Source organism: Oncorhynchus mykiss, chromosome 21, assembly GCF_057628025.1.
Source record: "Oncorhynchus mykiss isolate SJ-2025 chromosome 21, ASM5762802v1, whole genome shotgun sequence".
Lineage (NCBI taxonomy): Eukaryota > Metazoa > Chordata > Actinopteri > Salmoniformes > Salmonidae > Oncorhynchus > Oncorhynchus mykiss.
Genome location: NC_143042.1, coordinates 12,281,153 through 12,298,626, shown reverse-complemented (window position 1 = coordinate 12,298,626; position 17,474 = coordinate 12,281,153). Strand labels below are relative to the sequence as shown.

At 50.6% G+C, this 17,474-nt stretch overlaps 2 protein-coding genes across 34 annotated transcripts in view; both read right to left on the bottom strand.

Moving 5' to 3' along the window:
• Positions 1–1,693: 1,693 nt before the first annotated feature.
• LOC110499987 (E3 ubiquitin-protein ligase TRIM39) lies at positions 1,694–4,256 on the bottom strand. The gene is made up of 2 exons (XM_021577080.3): positions 4,025–4,256; positions 1,694–3,773 (listed from the first exon to the last, which is right to left on the bottom strand). The coding sequence occupies exon 2, from the start codon at positions 3,769–3,771 to the stop codon at positions 2,140–2,142; it is 1,632 nt and encodes a 543-aa protein (XP_021432755.2). The 5' UTR covers positions 3,772–3,773; positions 4,025–4,256; the 3' UTR covers positions 1,694–2,139.
• Positions 4,257–7,576: 3,320 nt separating this feature from the next.
• LOC110501025 (histone reader KMT2E) overlaps positions 7,577–17,474 on the bottom strand; it is a 31,061-nt gene continuing 21,163 nt past the window's right edge. For 12 of the 33 annotated variants that reach the window (XM_036957255.2, XM_090213784.1, XM_090213781.1 and 9 more), the window contains exons 11-22: positions 17,139–17,406; positions 15,553–15,657; positions 13,936–14,007; positions 13,248–13,421; positions 12,752–13,087; positions 12,299–12,592; positions 11,890–12,046; positions 11,542–11,777; positions 10,851–11,447; positions 10,388–10,745; positions 10,233–10,309; positions 7,577–9,817 (exon numbers count right to left, since the gene is read on the bottom strand). In XM_036957255.2, the coding sequence (XP_036813150.2) occupies positions 8,789–9,817; positions 10,233–10,309; positions 10,388–10,745; positions 10,851–11,447; positions 11,542–11,777; positions 11,890–12,046; positions 12,299–12,592; positions 12,752–13,087; positions 13,248–13,421; positions 13,936–14,007; positions 15,553–15,657; positions 17,139–17,406 (3,703 nt within the window). In that variant the 3' untranslated portion in view covers positions 7,577–8,788. Of the gene's footprint in view, positions 9,836–10,232; positions 10,310–10,387; positions 10,746–10,850; positions 11,448–11,541; positions 11,778–11,889; positions 12,047–12,298; positions 12,593–12,751; positions 13,088–13,247; positions 13,422–13,935; positions 14,008–15,552; positions 15,658–17,138; positions 17,407–17,474 lie in introns of all 33 variants that reach the window. The other 21 variants (XM_036957258.2, XM_090213792.1, XM_090213787.1 and 18 more) reach the window with 5 other exon arrangements.

Genomic DNA, 17,474 nt, shown 5'->3' with positions numbered 1-17,474 from the left:
TGTGGAAGAAGGTGCTCTGGTCAGATGAAACCAAAATTGAACTTTTTGGCAACAATGCAAAACGTTATGTTTGGCGTAAAAGCAACACAGCTCATCACCCTGAACACACCATCCCCACTGTCAAACATGGTGGTGGCAGCATCATGGTTTGGGCCTGCTTTTCTTCAGCAGGGATATGGAAGATGGTTAAAATTGATGGGAAGATGGATGGAGCCAAATACAGGACCATTCTGGAAGAAAACCTGATGGAGTCTGCAAAAGACCTGAGACTGGGACAGAGATTTGTCTTCCAACAAGACAATGATCCAAAACATAAAGCAAAATCTACAATGGAATGGTTCAAAAATAAACACATCCAGGTGTTAGAATGGACAAGTCAAAGTCCAGACCTGAATCCAATCGAGAATCTGTGGAAAGAACTGAAAACTGCTGTTCACAAATGCTCTCCATCCAACCTCACTGAGCTCGAGCTGTTTTGCAAGGAGGAATGGGAAAAAATTTCAGTCTCTCGATGTGCAAAACTGATAGAGACATACCCCAAGCGACTTACAGCTGTAATCGCAGCAAAAGGTGGCGCTACAAAGTATTAACTTAAGGGGGCTGAATAATTTTGCACGCCCAATTTTTCAGTTTTTGATTTGTTAAAAAAGTTTGAAATATCCAATAAATGTCGTTCCACTTCATGATTGTGTCCCACTTGTTGTTGATTCTTCACAAAAAAATACAGTTTTATATCTTTATGTTTGAAGCCTGAAATGTGGCAAAAGGTCGCAAAGTTCAAGGGGGCCGAATACTTTCGCAATGCACTGTACCTTATTTTCTGGCTAGTCCAAACCCCACCTACCTTATTATACCGGCTAGTCCAAACCCCACCTCCCTTCTTATACTGGCTAGTCCAAACCCCACCTACCTTATTATACCGGCTAGTCCAAACCCCACATCCCTTATTATACTGGCTAGTCCAAACCCCACCTACCTTATTATACCTGCTAGTCCAAACCCCACCTACCTTATTATACTGGCTAGTCCAAACCCCACCTACCTTATTATACTGGCTAGTCCAAACCCCACCTACCTTATTATACTGGCTAGTCCAAACCCCAACTACCTTATTATACTGGCTAGTCCAAACCCCACCTACCTTATAATACCGGCTAGTCCAAACCCCACCTCCCTTATTATACCGGCTAGTCCAAACCCCACCTCCCTTATTATACCGGCTATTCCAAACCCCACCTACCTTATTATACTAGCTAGTCCAAACCCCACCTACCTTATTATTATACTGGTTGTCTGGTCAGCAAGCAGTGACAGGATCCAGGTAGTTTCCAAGTGTAGCTGGAGGAGTTGACTGCATGAAAAAGTGTATTTACGAGTGAACATTGGAGTGCACAGTCCAAACATCTCTGTACACATCCCGTACATATCCGATAACAGACCACTTTTGTGTGCAGACATTTACAGACATGTATATGTAAATTGGAGATGTACGGGACAATGTTAGACCCGTAAATGTGCCTTTTCATGCACTGTGAGTGTGTATGAAAGCCTGGGAGCTGAGGAACCAGGGAAAAGGGTTTGTCCCAACCATTTCCATGTACATAAAAACATGAAATATTACCCTAAGAATACAACAGTTTTTAGAGAGCCAAAACAGGGGGGGGGGGTACATAAACTTTAAAAACAAACTCACTGCAGTTGTTTCTTTAATGGTGTTTTCAAATGTAATGACATTGTGTTACAATCAAAGACAGAACAAGCAACACAAGAAAGGCACTTCAAAATATAGTCGTGTGTTGTAAAGCACGATGGGGACAGGAGAGCACTTGCTAAATCATTGATGTCAGAGATGACATGAAATGAATCGCAATACAGTCAGTCACATCAGCACCACATTATTACATAAACACACATTATGTATATGTACATTAAGAAATGACCAAACGGAAGAGACTGGAACAATTTAATCTAATATTAAACTAAATATTTGCAGGGATCTTTTTTTCTGTGATTCATGTGATGTTAATGCAAAGTGCAGTATTTTAAACTTAACGGAATCCAGGTCCATGCTGAGTATTTGTCAGGATACCATTATCTTTGGTAACATCTCCACACTTCGGCAATGTCAAAACGTCATCCTCAGTCTGTGTGATTGACAGGGGAGATAATCAGAGGAGCAGAGTTTTCATCCCCAAAATTAGCACAAGGTCCTAAGTATGGATATAGTTTCTTAGCGAAGGTGCAGCCAGTGAAAGAGTAGATGTGAGACCTGGCCTCTACATCATAAAAGGAGACCTGACCCTCCTCATAATCCACAAACACCCCCACCTTCTGGGGCTTTTCTCTCAGGGAGAGGAGGACAGGTGTGGAGGTACAGGCTAGGTACTTACACCTTTCCCTCAGTGCCACAGTCCAGTATCCATCCTTAGGGCTCAGAGTGATATTTCCCTTCCTGTTGATGGACTCTCTGGCCACTCCTAAATCCCACTTAGTCTTTCCCTTAACAGTCACCTCATAGTACGATCTTCCTGAGGAGACACCTTTATTTCCAAGGACACAAGGACAGGTGGAAAACCTCTTTGGGTTGTCAAGGAGATCTTGTTGTTTCTGTTGATATCTCACTTCTTTCCCACTTGTCGACAGGATGATATAGGGATTTGCCGTATCAGGGTCCAGAGTCACATCTACTGCATAGCGCTGCGCCCTCTTCAATTTGACTTTATCCATCTCTTTATTCAGTGTCTCCTCCAGTTGGGACACAACTCTCCTCCCAGTCCCCACATACAGATCACTGTGAACACTGATCTTAGACCAGTCCTTGGTGGGTGGAAGGGTGCAAAGAGATGGGAAGCTCTGTAGGAGGTGGAGGTGGTCCTCAGTGTGTGAGAGCTGCTCCAGCTTAGTGCTTCTCCTCTGTAGCTCAGTGATTTCCCGCTCCAGCTCTTTAATGAGCCTTTCAGCCTGCCTCTCCGCTTTTTTCTGCTTCTCTTTGACCACCTCAATGAGCTCAGCCTGACTTCTCTCAATGGAGCGAACCAGAGCAGTGAATACCTGCACACTGTCTAATATCTTTCTCTCTGCAACTCTCTTGCTGAGCTCTACAGAGTGTTTGATCTCCTTAACCTTTCTAGATCTTGTATGCAACATCTGCTGTACTACTGCCATCATCTTCCCCAGTTCAGCCATCTTCTCTCCATACTCTTCCTCTAGAGGGACTGTGTTGTGAGTCTTGTGTTTTGCCTCAGTGCAGAACTGACACACACATGTCTGATCAGTCCTACAGAACAGCTCCAGGAGTCTGTCGTGCTTCTTACACATCCTGTCTTCCAGATTCTCCACAGGTTTGATCAGCTTGTGTCTCTTTAAGGCTGGGACTCTCTGATGAGGCTCCAGGTGAGTCTCACAGTACGAGGTCTGACACACCAGGCAGGACTTCAGGGCCTTGAGCTTCATTCCAGTGCAGATGTCACAGGAGACTTCTCCAGTTTTGGCAGGGAGTTGGTCTGAGCTGCTGGTGGCTTTTACTTGAACTGATTTCCTGAACTGAGCAGCCATCTCAGAAATGAATGTATTGATGAACAGATCTGGTCTCTTATAAAATGTTTTTTTACACATGGGACACTGGCACATTTCATTGCCATCCCAATACGTCCTGATACAGGCAATGCAGAAGTTGTGTCCACATTGAATAGAGACGGGCTCAGTGAACACATCCAGACAGATAGAACACAGGAACTGCTCTTCAGACAGGACACTGCTGGAGGACGCCATATCTAGACAGAGACCAAGGTAAAACCATGAAGCATTTCCTGCAATCAGTCTGCTCTTGACAGTTTTCCAGCATTGCCTTATGGGCAGACTAATCAATCTTGATACAAGGTGTTACCAAGAAACTTAGAAAATAGTTATATAAGAAAAGGACAAAGAGTTAACGTTGGCCTATTGTAGCAAAGAAAAAAGGAGAATAAATAAACAAACACCGTAGAGCTGATCTTCAAATGTCCATGTTAATCTCTCTACTCACCTGCCTGTGTTTGTGGATAAGATTTAGGTTCTACTTTCTGTTAGGTGTTAAGAGGTCCAAAGACTGAATTTCACTATTTAATAGTTTTCTGAAGAGCTGGGGAGTTGGGTCTCATGCACAACATACTGCGCGCTTTAGTTCCACTTCAGAGAAATGACATGAAAATGTTACTCCTCCCCACGCAACACTGCAATGCACTTCTCTTCCTGGAATAATTAACTATACACAACCCAAGAGCACTCACTTGCCCAACCCCTATAGCCCTATTCTGATTGGACCATTTTGTTTTGCATGGCCCAGTTCCCCCGTGTGGGTGGAGAATTCACTTAAGGACCAATGGAATATTCTAAAATATGCAATCTCCACTCAACCGGGGAACCGGGCCATGCAAAACGAACAAAGCCAGGCATTGAACACAGACTTCTCGTCAAGATGGAACAGCACACTCCGGTAAAAACGAGAGGGGTGGTCTGTGCATATTTGTAAACAGCAGCTGCTGCACGAAATATAAGGAAGTCTCTAGATTTTGCTCTCCTGAAGTAGAGTATCTTGTGATAAAATGCAGACCACACTACCTGCCTAGAGAGTTTTCAGCTATACTTTTCGTGGCTGTTTAAGACCGCACTCAATCAGCTGTATAAGGAAATAAGCAAACAGGAAACCACTCACCCAGAGGCGGCTCTCCTAGTAGCCGGAGACTTTAATGCAGGGATACTTAAACATAATTTCCATCAGCATGTTAAAAGTGCAACCAGAGGGGGGGGAAAAAATTCTAGAGCACCTGTACTCCACACACAGAGACACGTACAAAGCTCTCCCTCCATTTGGTAAATCTGACCACAGTTCTATCCTCCTGATTCCTGCTTACAAGCAAAAATTAAAGCAGGAAGCACCAGTGACTGTCTATAAAAGGTGGTCAGGTGAAGCAGATGCTAAACTACAGGATTGTTTTGTTAGCACAGACTGGAACACATTCCGGGATTCCTCCGATGGCATTGAGGAGTACACCACATCAGTCACTGGCTTTATCAATAAGTGCATTGAGGATCTCGTCCCCACAGTGACTGTACGTACATACCCCAAACAAAAGCCATGGATTACAGGCAACATTCGCACTGAGCTAAAGGGTAGAGCTGCTGCTTTCAAGGTGGGCTAAGATTGAGTCGTACTACACCGGCTCTGACGCTCGTCTTATGTGGCAGGGCTTGCAAACTATTACAGGCTACAAAGGGAAGCACAGCCGCAAGCTGCCCAGTGACACGAGCCTACCAGACGAGCTAAATTACTTATATCCTCGCTTCGAGGCAAGCAACACTGAGGCATGCATGAGAGCATCAGCTGTTCCGGACAACTGTGTGATCACGCTCTCTGTTGCCGACAGGAGTAAGACCATAGCTCCCTCAAAGCTCATCACTAGGCTAAGGATCCTGGGACTAAACACCTCCCTCCAACTGGATCCTGGACTTCCTGACAGGGCCCCCCCCAGGTGGTGAGGGTAGGTAGCAACACATCTGCCACGCTGATCCTCAATACTGGAGCCCCTCCGGGGTGCATGCTCAGTCCCCTCCTGTACTCTGTTTACCCACGACTGCATGGCCAGGCACGACTCCAACACCATCATTAAGTTTGCAGACGACAACAGTGGTAGGCCTGATCACCGACAACGACGAGACGGCCTATAGGTAGGTCAGAGACCTGGCCGGGTGGTGCCAGAATAACAGCCTATCCCTCAATGTAACCAAGAATAAGGAGAAGATTATGGACTACAGGAAAAGGAGGACCGAACACAACCCCATTCTCATTGACGGGGCTGTAGTGGAGCAGGTTGAGAGCTTCTAGTTCCAACAAACTAGAATGGCCCAAACACACCAAGACAGTTGTGAAGAGGGCACGACAAAGCCTATTCCCCCTCAGGAAACCAAAAAGATTTGGCATGGGTCCTGAGATCCTCAAAAGGATTTATACAGCTGCAACATCGAGAGCATCCTGACTGGTACGGCAATTGCTCGGTCTCCGACCGCAAGGCACTACAGAGGGTAGTGCGTAGGGCCCAGTATATCACTAAGCTGAGTGCCATCCAGGACCTCTACACCAGGCAGTGTCAGAGGAAGGCCCTAAAAATGGTCAAAGACCCCAGCCATAGACTGTTCTCTCTACTACCGCATGGTAAGCGGTAGCGGAGCGCCAAGTCTTGGACAAAAAGGCTTCTCAACAGTTTTTACCCCCAAGCCATAAGACTCCTGAAGAGGTAATCAAATGGCTATTTACATTGTGTGCCCCCCGCCCCAACCCCTCTTTTACACTGCTGCTATTATGTTTATCATGTAACTATACATTCATGTACATACTACCTCAATTGGGCCAACCAACATTGGCTAACCGGGCTATCTGCATTGTGTCCCGCCACCCACCACTCGCCAACCCCTTTTACGCTACTGCTACTCTCTGTTCATCATATATGCATAGTCACTTTAACCATATCTACATGTACATACTACCTCAATCAGCCTGACTAACCGGTGCCTGTATGTAGCCTCGCTACTGTTATTTTTCACTGCTGTTTTTATTTCTTTACCTACCTATTGTTCACCTAATACCTTTTTTTGTACTGTTGGTTAGAGCCTGTAAGTAAGCTTTTCACTGTAAGGTCTACACCTGTTGTACTCGGCGCACGTGACAAATAAAGTTTGATTTGAAACACGTTTCTCTCGACCACATGTCCCTGAACTGTGGATTCTCTCTACTTGTGAACATGGCAGAAAGACACTCCAAAACCAGGAGTGGTGTGTTGTTGTGAAGCTCATTTGTGCTGGTTAGTCATGCATAACGGGGACAGGAGAGCACTTGTAACCATGAAGGGCCTGCTTAATCATTGATGTTCATCAAGACCGGAGTGTCTGCATTGATATGCACACAGCACAACAGATCAAAGAGAGGGTTGTCGCAACATCTGCTTACCAGTGATAAACTACCACTAATCAACATGCACCAGGCAGGAAGAGAGGCAGGCGCACATTAGATGCAGTTAGTGTTGTTCTCCTGATGGAACTGTCTACAATCTGTTGTGATAAGATGGGAGGCAACCACTAAAGAAATATTCATTAATGGGCATATCTGTTGCTGGCATGATGGTACACGTTCCTTACACCTGAAAGGTAATCCACTTTAAAGGAATTCTCAGGGGACATGCTGAAGATGGTTCAGGTCTCTATGGTTCCATGATATGGTGAAGTTGTCCGACAGCATCCAACCACGACTTTTCACAGGAGTTTTATTTGGAGGCGACAGGCAGCTTGCTGGTGGCCTGTCGGGTAGGTTAGTGCTATCTGGGGTTCCTTGGGACATCCCTACCCTAAACATAACCATAGTCCTTACCGAACCCTTTCCTTGACCATGTTCAACGTTAACGTCTATGGAGTAGGGACGTCCCAAGGATCCCGGATAACAAGGACCACGTCAGGTAGGAGGCATCCGTCAAACCGTTTGAAAGTGATGCCAACATATCAGCCTTCCTTCTCCCAGACAGACAGAACATACAGACAACACCACCAGTGGTATAAAACTGTCATTACAGTGATTTATTATAAGGAACCATGAAAATAGCCAACCAGTGCAGTGTTTGAGTCTCTCTCCTCTGCACAAACATACACTCACACGCACACACAAATAATAAAAAAAGACTACACTGAATAGTCCAGAGTGGAAGAACAAAAGAAAAAAGTGCTACGGTCACAGAAACATTCATCTTTGCCAAGAAGAGCGCTCGTATTTACAACCAGATTCCAAAATGGGATGGGAGCCAATTGTACAAGCATAGGAAAGAAAAGAAGCAAATATATACAACCTGTTTCCGGAGAAAGCTGGAGGAACCACCTATACATTAAATTACAATTTCTACAAATAACCATTGATATTCAAAAATAAACCGCTAACGTCCTACCTACGGCTGAGACCTCACTCTGGCTACCACAGAGGACTACTGCACTCGTTTCACGCCATCACTCTTACTGTCTATCACTTCCCTTTCTCCCACACAGGACAGACAGACACACACATACAGTCCATACACCTCCTCACACACACACACACACGAGTGCAGCCTCCTGGGGCAGTGAAGCGGGCTCCCAGAACAGCATTTTCTGAATCACTGCAGCGGTGCACAGATATTTGTTACACAGAGGAATAAAAATAATAATTCTGTATTTTTTTATCTTTACAAAAAGCTTTCTGTTTGCTATAATGAGCCACTAGATAAAAGGAATAAACGGTGTAGAAGAGCAGACAATAGACAAAGAGAAGTAGAAGTGAAAGGCGGACTAACTGACGAAGGGGGGTGGAGGCTGGAATGTACATTGATACAGAAAGTGCGGGACCTTACAATAGAAGTCCAAAACAGACAGAGACGGTCAGACGGTCAGGCACTCTCTCCGCTACAGGAGGGAAATTCAAAACAAAACGCAGGGAGGGACGTCAGAGAGAGAGAGAGTGGGATGAGCACCGGGGGAATAGTCCATCTTCATTTCAAACACAAAGTCTCTTAATAAGATTGTTTCACGGTCCTTGTTTTCAGTTTGTCCTTTAAAAAGCACCCCTTTATCCCACGTTCTCCTGTTTTTCCATTGGCCATGTGTTCAGGTACATAGAAAATATTTACAGCTTTTGTTGCTTGTTGTGTTCCGCGGTCTGTCGGTCTGTCGTCAAGCTCCTCTCAGAGTGAGTTCACAGGGGCTGGCAGGGCCAAGGGGGAGGCCTGCATGGAGGCAGTCAGTGCCACCCCGTGCCCAGGTACCCAGCGTTGTGAAAGGGGGAGGGGGACGCAGTGGCCCCGCGTGTTCCGCTGGGCATCTGAGTGGCGGTGGGCACGGCCTGGGCCGGCTGAGTTTGCTGCTGGGGAGGGGGAGGAGGGGGGGGCAGTCCAGTCTGCTGGTGGGGCGGGGGATAGGTGGAGGGGGGCACCAGCGGGGGCACCAGCGGGGTTGGAAAGCCCCCCAAGTTCTGAAAGTGGTGAGGGGCCTGCACTTGCATGGGGACACCGGTGGAGGAGGCAGGAGGAGGGGGTGGGGGTGGAGGAAGAGGCAAGCCCTGGTTGAGTGACAGGAGGGTGCTGGCACTGGGCTGCTGCAGCTGGTGGGTCTGGCCCTGTGGGGGAGGGGGCGGAGGAGGAGGGAGGGAGGACTGGGGGGCTGTGGTCAGGAGGAGCTGGTGCTGCTGGACAGGAGGAGGCTGCAGGTTAACGTGTAGCAGGGCCGGGCTGGGCCCAGGGTGTTGTGGTGGGGGAGGGGGAGGAGGGGGGGGAGTGGTAGAGCTCTGGTAGTGCAGGGTGTGGGGAGGAAGAGTCTGCAGGAGGGGCTGGGCACCAGGGGGGAATGGGGACGTCACGGAAGGCTTGAACCCAGGGAAGGATCCCACGGTGGAGGCTGACTGGCTGGGGAAGTAGGCCGCTGAGGCTGGAGGTGCTGGTGGAGGAGGGGGAGGTGGAGCGGACTGTGGGCTGTACTGGGAGAAGAGGGGCAGCCCTGGTTGAGCCTGTGGCTGGGACTGAGGAGGAGCAAAGAGGAAGGCCCTCTGGCTGCGGTAAGGGGAGCCCTGAGCCTGGGGGTTGGGCGAGTGGAGGAGTGAGGGGGCAGCAGGGTGTAGCTTGGTGGGGGTCAGGGGGGATGTCTTGGGTACGGCAGGCTTGCTGGGCTGCTGTGGGGTGGCCTGGGAGGGGGTCCGAGGCCGGCTGTCACTCTCCTCCTCCTTCACTGGGCAACTGCCAGGCTGGGACGGGCTGCTGGGGCCAGGAGAACACGGCTAGGGAGGAGAGAGAGACTGAGCGAGGGAACGGGTAAGTCATGAACAATAACAGCCTACATCAGGGGTAGGCAACTACATTCAGCCGCGGGAGGATCTTTGTTGGAACGAATGCAAACTGACTACACACTGCAAACTGACTACACACTGCAAACTGACTACACACTGCAAACTGACTACACACTGCAAACTGACTACACACTGCAAACTGACTACAAAAAGAGATTGTATTTGAAAATAACAATCATGTCATACCTTGATTACATTGAGACACCATCATGTCTTATTCTTTGTGGGAATACTTGGGAACAGATTTCCTGAATTTTACAGACAGTTTGGCTCATGTTGCTGACCCCTGACCTACACTACAGGCTGTGTGATGGCTGTGCTTGGCAGAAAGCAGAATGTTTCTTACCGTGTGGGTTGGGGTCCTCTGCAGGCTAGGAGATGAACCATCTCTGACTGGGGCCTCACTGCCCTCGGTCTCTCCATCTGAAACAAGCACACATTATTACAACTATCATCAGTAAAGAACTTATGTCCAAGTGGTGTGTGTGTGTGTGTGTGTACCTTTGTCCTTGCTGTGGTCACTAAGCGACAGGGCTCTGTGGTAGCCACGCTCTCTTGCCTGCTCCACCGAGGTGGACGAGGTCCACTGTCCCTCTCCCCCATCACTCTCCCCCTCGACAGGGGGCTCTGTGTCCTCGCTGGGCTGAGGGGTATTTGGCTCAGGCGGGGTGGGGGCCACTGCAGCAGGGGCCACTGGAGCTTGGGCCGGAGCCAGGGGTGGAGGCTCTTGGGTGGTCTCCATGGGCAGAGGGAACATCTCCACCAGGGTAGGTGTTGTAGAGACAGGCGAGCCGCATTCCATTTTGGAGCCGCTGCGCCGCGCCTCGCGCTGACGTTTCCTGTACTCCAGCAAAGACACCTGGGAAAACACATGACATTACACAAAAACAGACATACCTTTATCAGTCCAGGAACCTTAAAATAGCTTGAATGGGCAGGCTGAATAGAGAATATAGCAACTCACCTTTTTCTTCTGTGGGGGATTCTGTCCTGACCCTCCCTCTCCGGTGCCGTCTCCACTTAGTGAGCGAGAAAAGGCCAGCGTTCCCCCCTCCTCAGGGCAGGGGTAGAAGAGAGACCCTGCAGCCTCTGTGAAGGGTCCTGCTGCCAAGGGTACTGGTACAGTCACAACACCAGCCACAGCCACCGCCTCCGGCCTGAAGGCCAAGATGGGCTCCAGGGTGTGTGAGGGGGTAAGGTCCCTCAGGTTAGAGTTGATGGGGGAGAAGGACAGACCCCCTGGCCCTGACAGACCCACTCTCTCTGGACTCTTCATCCAGGGGGAGAGGAGGGAGGAAGAGGCTGGGTCTGTGGGGGGGGCCTCGCTGCTGCCCTCAGCCCCGGTCTCTGGCCCCTCCTCTCCCCCACAGTCCTGGGACTCGGCGATGGGGGGCTGGGGGCTCAGGGGGGCACTGATCTTGGCCTCGTGGGGGGGCAACACCTCCAGACTGGGGGCCCTGACCGCTACACAGGGGGAGGAGAGCAGCGAAGGTGGCCGCTCAGCCTCTTGGGGGCTGGGTCTGCGACTGCACTCTGGTGAGCTGTCCAGGGAAGACTCGCTCTGTGGACACAGGAACAGAGATATTAACACATCGTTCACTTCCCTCTATGAGTGTGTGTGTGTGTGTGTTTGTAGGTGAGAGTGTGTGTCTTACTTCCTGCGGGGCACTGAGTGTGTGTGTAGGAGTGCTTGGTAGAGCTTCGGGGCTCGGCTCCTCCATACGGGTGACGCGGGGTGGCGTGGCCAGCAGCAGGGGTGTACCCGGCGTCTCTGATAGGTCGGCCCGGGTTGGCGTTGCGCAGGGAGAGCCGTAGGGGGTGGAGCTCTCTGACATGCAGGCGTCCAGTGGACACAGACCCAGGCGTCGCTTCTTCAGAGGAGTGGGCAACTCTGTATGACACATACACAGAGAGGAAGGGTTACTCACATGCAAAAAACAGACACTTGCATACAAGACTTATGTTCCTTCTAAGTGATGAGAAACACATTCCTGAGTCCTCACCTGGCAAGGTGCAGCTGCCGTTGTAGGGGAGGGGGCTGTCAGAGTCCCCGTTGATAGGAGGGCTGAGAGGGCCCTCGCTAGGCATGACCAGGGTGGGCCGGCCGCTGCTGGGTGGAGGGGTGGTGGTCTCCTCCTCTAGAGCCTGCTTCAGCCAGCGCTGTGGGGAGAAGAGGGAGGGAGAGGACTTAGACACGTCAACCACAAATACAAATCACGTTCACTAATCTCCAAGGCAGCTACATCTTAGAACACCTAAGTCTCTGTTACTGACAATAATACTGTCCCTCTGCTGGTAACACTGTCAGTCTGTCCCTCTGCTGGTAACACTGTCAGTCTGCCTTTCTACCCTGCAGCTATACCTGACAGCTAACACTCTCTCCATTCCCCTGCGGGGTGGTGAACAACATACCTTCTTGCAGGAGCCTGAGGTGGGCGGCGTGTCGGGCAGCTCGCGGGAACGCCGGCGTCCGGTGGGCACCCCAGGGGTGGTGGGGCTGCGGTTGGCCAGGAAGGGCGAGGAGAAGCGGACGTAGTGTTTGGGCGTGCTGTAGACGTGCGGGCTGGGGCCCATGCCGGGCAGGGCGTTGAGCTGGGTGGCCAGCACCTCCGGGTCGCTGCTGATCCTCAGGGGCCTCTCCGGGGCCGGCTCTGGGGTCCGCAATGACCGCTCCTGCTTGTCGACGCACCACTCACTCACTAAGTGCTGTAGAGAGACAGAGAGAGAGCTTTAGTCAGAAGCACACTGCATTTGACTATAGTATTGAGTAACATTTCACTAGAAGGAATAGAACATTCCCATAAGTCTAAATAGAATAGTGACTAGTCGTGTTTAGGGGTGAGCACTGAGCCGTGGCTAGGATACCTTTTTAGTTTTGGGGTACTTCTGCCCGGAGCGGTTTCTGTCAGGGGCCGGGGAGCCACTGTAAGGGGGGCTGGTGTCGGGGGCATGGGAGGAGAGGGCCTCTGGCTCGGGGTCCCTGGAGGCCTCTACGTCTGGGCCGTCATTGGCCAGGGGGTCCAGGAGTTCCCCAGGTGAGCCGGGAGGTATGTCAGAGCAGGTGCTGATGGTGCGCGCTCGTCGCCGCTGCTGCCCAATGTGGGTGCGGCTCCGCGAGAAGCTCTTCCTCTGCTTGCTGCCTCGCAGCTTGGCCGGCGTGGGCTTGTTGAGACCCGGCTCCTCCTTCACCTCTAGCAGGGGCTGGGAGAGACAGGTTTAGGATAGAGTACAGTAGCATAGTTTTGGATGGGTTTATAGTCACCATTAGCTAACCCTTCAGATTATTGACAACATCCTCTTTTAATACTAACGACCTGGTGAGTGCAGGCATAAAGAACTTGTTGAGGCAACTATCACTTACCGTCATGATACCAGGAGACTGCATGTCGGCCTCGGGGGTGGCAGGGGGCTCCTCCTTGATGCCCCCCTCTGACTTGGTGCCAATCTTCTCCAGGGCCTGCTCCCGCCTCTTCTCCCTCTTCTCCATGCGGGCAAAGGCCTGCAGGATGGCCTCCATCTTCCTCTCTTCACGGGTCTGTAGAGGAGAGGACAGAGCAGTAAGCGTTAGTCCACGTGGCCTAGTCTCCTGAACCCACTGGGCCTAGAGGGGGAGGGACACGTTATCGCAACACAGGACAGGCAAGAGGCAGTCTGGCTGGCTGGCAGAGAAAAAAACAGCGGCGGCGCAGAATGACAGAAAAAGGACCACCACTTCCTCTTCCAGTGGAGGAAAAACCAATGGAGATAGAACAAGTAAACACCCTGTTGATGTGAGACCAAACTAACTGGAAGTGGGAGGTGGGAACGTAACATTAACCCTTACCAAACCATTCAGGGTGTATAGAACACCACGGCTGCCTCCACCAGACTAGTTTGACCACCCCCAGTAGCAGAGACACACTGGGGTCTGCCACAGGGCCGGTCAGTGGAGAGAAGATGGAGGTGGTGGGGGGGTTAGTATGTTTGTCAGTCAGTGGGGTCCCCTATGAGGTGGAGGGGCAGGCAGGCAGGCAGGGGGGGTATGTTTGGGGTTGGTGGGTCAGGTTTACCTCCGGTTTACTCAGTCCCAGACAGCTGGAGGCCCCCACGCCTTGCAGATGGGACTCCTCCGCTGGGCTGGCCTGAATGGTTTACAGAGAGACAGCCTGGTTTAGAAGACAAGAGGCCCGGTCCCCCCCAATAACACACATAGAACATACACACACCACCACGGTTCCCCACTCTAGGGGCTTCAGTGTGTCGCCGACCCTCAGGGATCCTCTGAGACAAGTGGGGGTGTGGAGAGGTGACCTGGGCACTACAAGGTTATGAAAGAGGGGAGAGAAGAGGGGGGCAGATAGGGAGAATTGCTGCCTTATGCCTGTAGACGTGTGTCCAGTCAGGGCTTCTTCACCTTGTCTGCTTACACCAGCATATCCAGTAGCAACACAACCCACCACCACTGGAACTCAGCCACTTGTTCACCACAGTGTCATAAACCACATACTGAACCCACGACACAAGGAAAGAAAACGAAGACAATAGCAACCAACCCAATCACCAACTTTCACCAAGGTTGATGACAAGCAACTACATACCATCTGCAACACCCAAAACCAAACCTTAGTGCAACCAACATATTAACTGTGTGTTCCATGCCGTGTCTGTATCCCTGGCACCAAACCGGATCTTTAACAAGAGTGTGGGAGACATACCATGCCTAACACACACAGACATCCCCCAGTGTTAAGAGCCCATGCAGACAGGGCATTGTTGTGGATGACTGGTTGGGGTTGAACATCATAAATACACCAGACCAGAGGACGACAGTTACGTCAGAGGACGACAGTGAATCCAGAAGCTCTTTCTTCCATAGTTTTGGGGGGTTACTCGTCCTGGACCAGCTTGCATCTTCCCTTGGAGGGAGGCAGGCTATTGGATGTCCAAAAGTCAATAAGGCCCTGGCAACAGAAAAGCCCCCCACCTTCTCTCTCCATTGGACAGAACGATGAGTCAGCGCTTTACACCTTGGGCCTAGTCGTGTGAAAGGGAGCTGACAGCAGGGTAATTTCCAGCGTGTGTGTGTGTATATATATGAAAGAGGGAGCGCATGCCAGCGTGTGTGTGAGCCCATCTCTCTGGGTCACAGAGCTCTTTAGCAGGGGAGAGGGGAGTAATTGGCCATTTCAAAACAGTTGGCCAATTTTGTACGTGAGGGTCATACTCAGACACACAGGGAGAGTTCCAGTACTTACATGTGATGAGGCTGGGGCTCTTGTTTACTCAGCTAATGAGAGGGGAGGAGGGGTAGGGGGGCCTGTGGCTCTGGAGGGCCCGGAATGGTGCAGTGTGTGATTGTTTAGCAAATGAACTCTTAAATAAATGAGGAAAATAACCCATGTATAATGATGTCCAAAACACAGAGCCTCAGTGTTTGAGGGCTCTGCCAGAGGAAGTGAGTGAGCGACAGAGAGCGGGGGGGGCCGCGGGCTAGGCTACACAGCAACAGAATGAGGCAGACAGCAGCAGAAGCAGGGAGGTGTGGGGGGGGGGGGGGGAGAACCACCACCACACAAACAGTGACCCATACCAGCAAGGATGAGCTTTTTCCTATGGGTGAGACGGGGGGGGGGGGTTATGGGCTGCATACAGCAGGGCGCGCTGCAGCCCTGGCTCACAGAACTTACCATCTTCCTCTTTCTCTCTGCAATGGTCTCCTCTGACTCCATCTCTACTTCACTGCTAACGGAGTTATCAGGTTGGTCTTCTACACCCTCTAACTCTGTAGGATCCTGTTAGAGGGGGAGAGGTGCTTTATCATGGCACTGACCAACCACAGGCAGTCTGGCTACAGACTAGAGGGTCTAGAGTAGTGAGGTGGTAGGTGTGGGGGGGGGGTAGTCTGGGGGGAGAGTGACAGTTGGGGGCACTGACTGGGGACGTGGTGGGTTTGTCTGTGCACAAACTTGCTCAGAGCTTGTATTCGGTCCTAGGCAGTCAGAATAACAGCAAAACGCAATCGTACCCCTTTTCAAAGAAGAGCGAAAGACCAGGTTCACTTCTGTAGTACCTTGTGGTACATTGTTTTGAGCCCACTCCCAACAACTACCCTGTCATATGCCAAGTTGTGGCTCTTGTGGTCACACAAAGGTCTGTTAGCGCACAATGACAGATGTGGACAGCTTCCAAATTCAGCGTGTTCATTTCATGGTTTGTGCGTGTTGTTCCGATAGAGATGCCTCGCATTTCATCTCTGGCGTCAGACCCTCTCTTCACCGTTCCTCATTCTAGACCAGGCCTGGGCAACTCCAGTCCTCGGGGGCCTGATTGGAGTCACACTCTTTACCCCATCCCTAGAAAACACACCTGATTTAAATTAATTCCATTCTAAACTGAAGATCATGATTGGGTGATTATTGGAGTCAGGTGTGTTAGCTGGGGAAAGTGTGACACCAATCAGTCCCCCGAGGACTGGAGTTCCCCAGGCCTGTTGTAGACCATACATCAGTCTAACAAGTCTCCATAAACAATGCTTCTGGGTGCTTCCCTCAGATCAGTCTTTAAAAATCACTCGTTGTGGGAACTACCAGTCCCTACCACAGAAGCAACAGGCTTGCCGATAAGACCTATGGCCTGGGTCGGGGTTATTAGACAATGCAACAAAATGTTTGCAATGGAATAGGAAAACAGATATTTCTTACTGGACAGGTTCAGATTGTACCTCTCAGTTTCACTGAGCGTTTTCTTCCATTTGGAATCTACTGAACACAAGGTTGGGGACCACCCCAGAGACAGAGGGCTTTATCTCTGTGTATAACACTGAGTACAGGGATGCCTAGTGGTGCGTTCAGGAGCTCCTGCAGCAGAGAGGACACAGCGTGATAGCATGTCTCATCTGCCACTAGAGGGCTTGATGCCAGACAGCTCTGAGCAGCAATACACGGCATGGTGAGAGAGATGGCTGGGTGCAGGAGTGAGCTTTGGGCCAGGGAGAACCAAGATGGATGATAGAGGAATACAAGTAGTCTACAAATGGATAACACAAATAAAACAGAAATGCAGCAAATATAACAGAAAGATTTAAAAATGGCTACACGCATGGACATTGGACGCTAACTAAATGGATATGATAACACAAAGGTCTTCAAGAAGAAAGCCAACTTATAGGCTCCTATGGGGCAATCTTGAACAGAGAGAGTGATGGGGACCAGGGGGGGAGAGTGTGTGGTGGAGACATGGATTGAGGTGAGTTGTGTTGCCAGGGAAATCTTACCTGGTTGTTGGAGATGGAGAGGCGGAGGGGCGATAGCTTCCTCTGCTTGCCGTCGGCCCCCAGACCCTTGGTCCTGCCGTCACAGTCCAGGGTCATGTTCTGGTTCTGGCCCAGGTCCAGGTGGTCCCCTCGCTGCATCATGGGCTCCTTGTCCTTGCGGCCCCGCCGGCGGCTGCTGGCCTCCAGGTTCTCGGTGGGCTCCAGGTTGTACTTCAGCACCGGGCACTCTGGGTTCCCCCTCACACATGCACAGTCCACCTTGTATTTACTACAGAGAGGGGAGAGAGAGAGAAAGAGAGAGGGGGGAAGAAGCGGGGGAGAAGAAAAAAGGTCAAA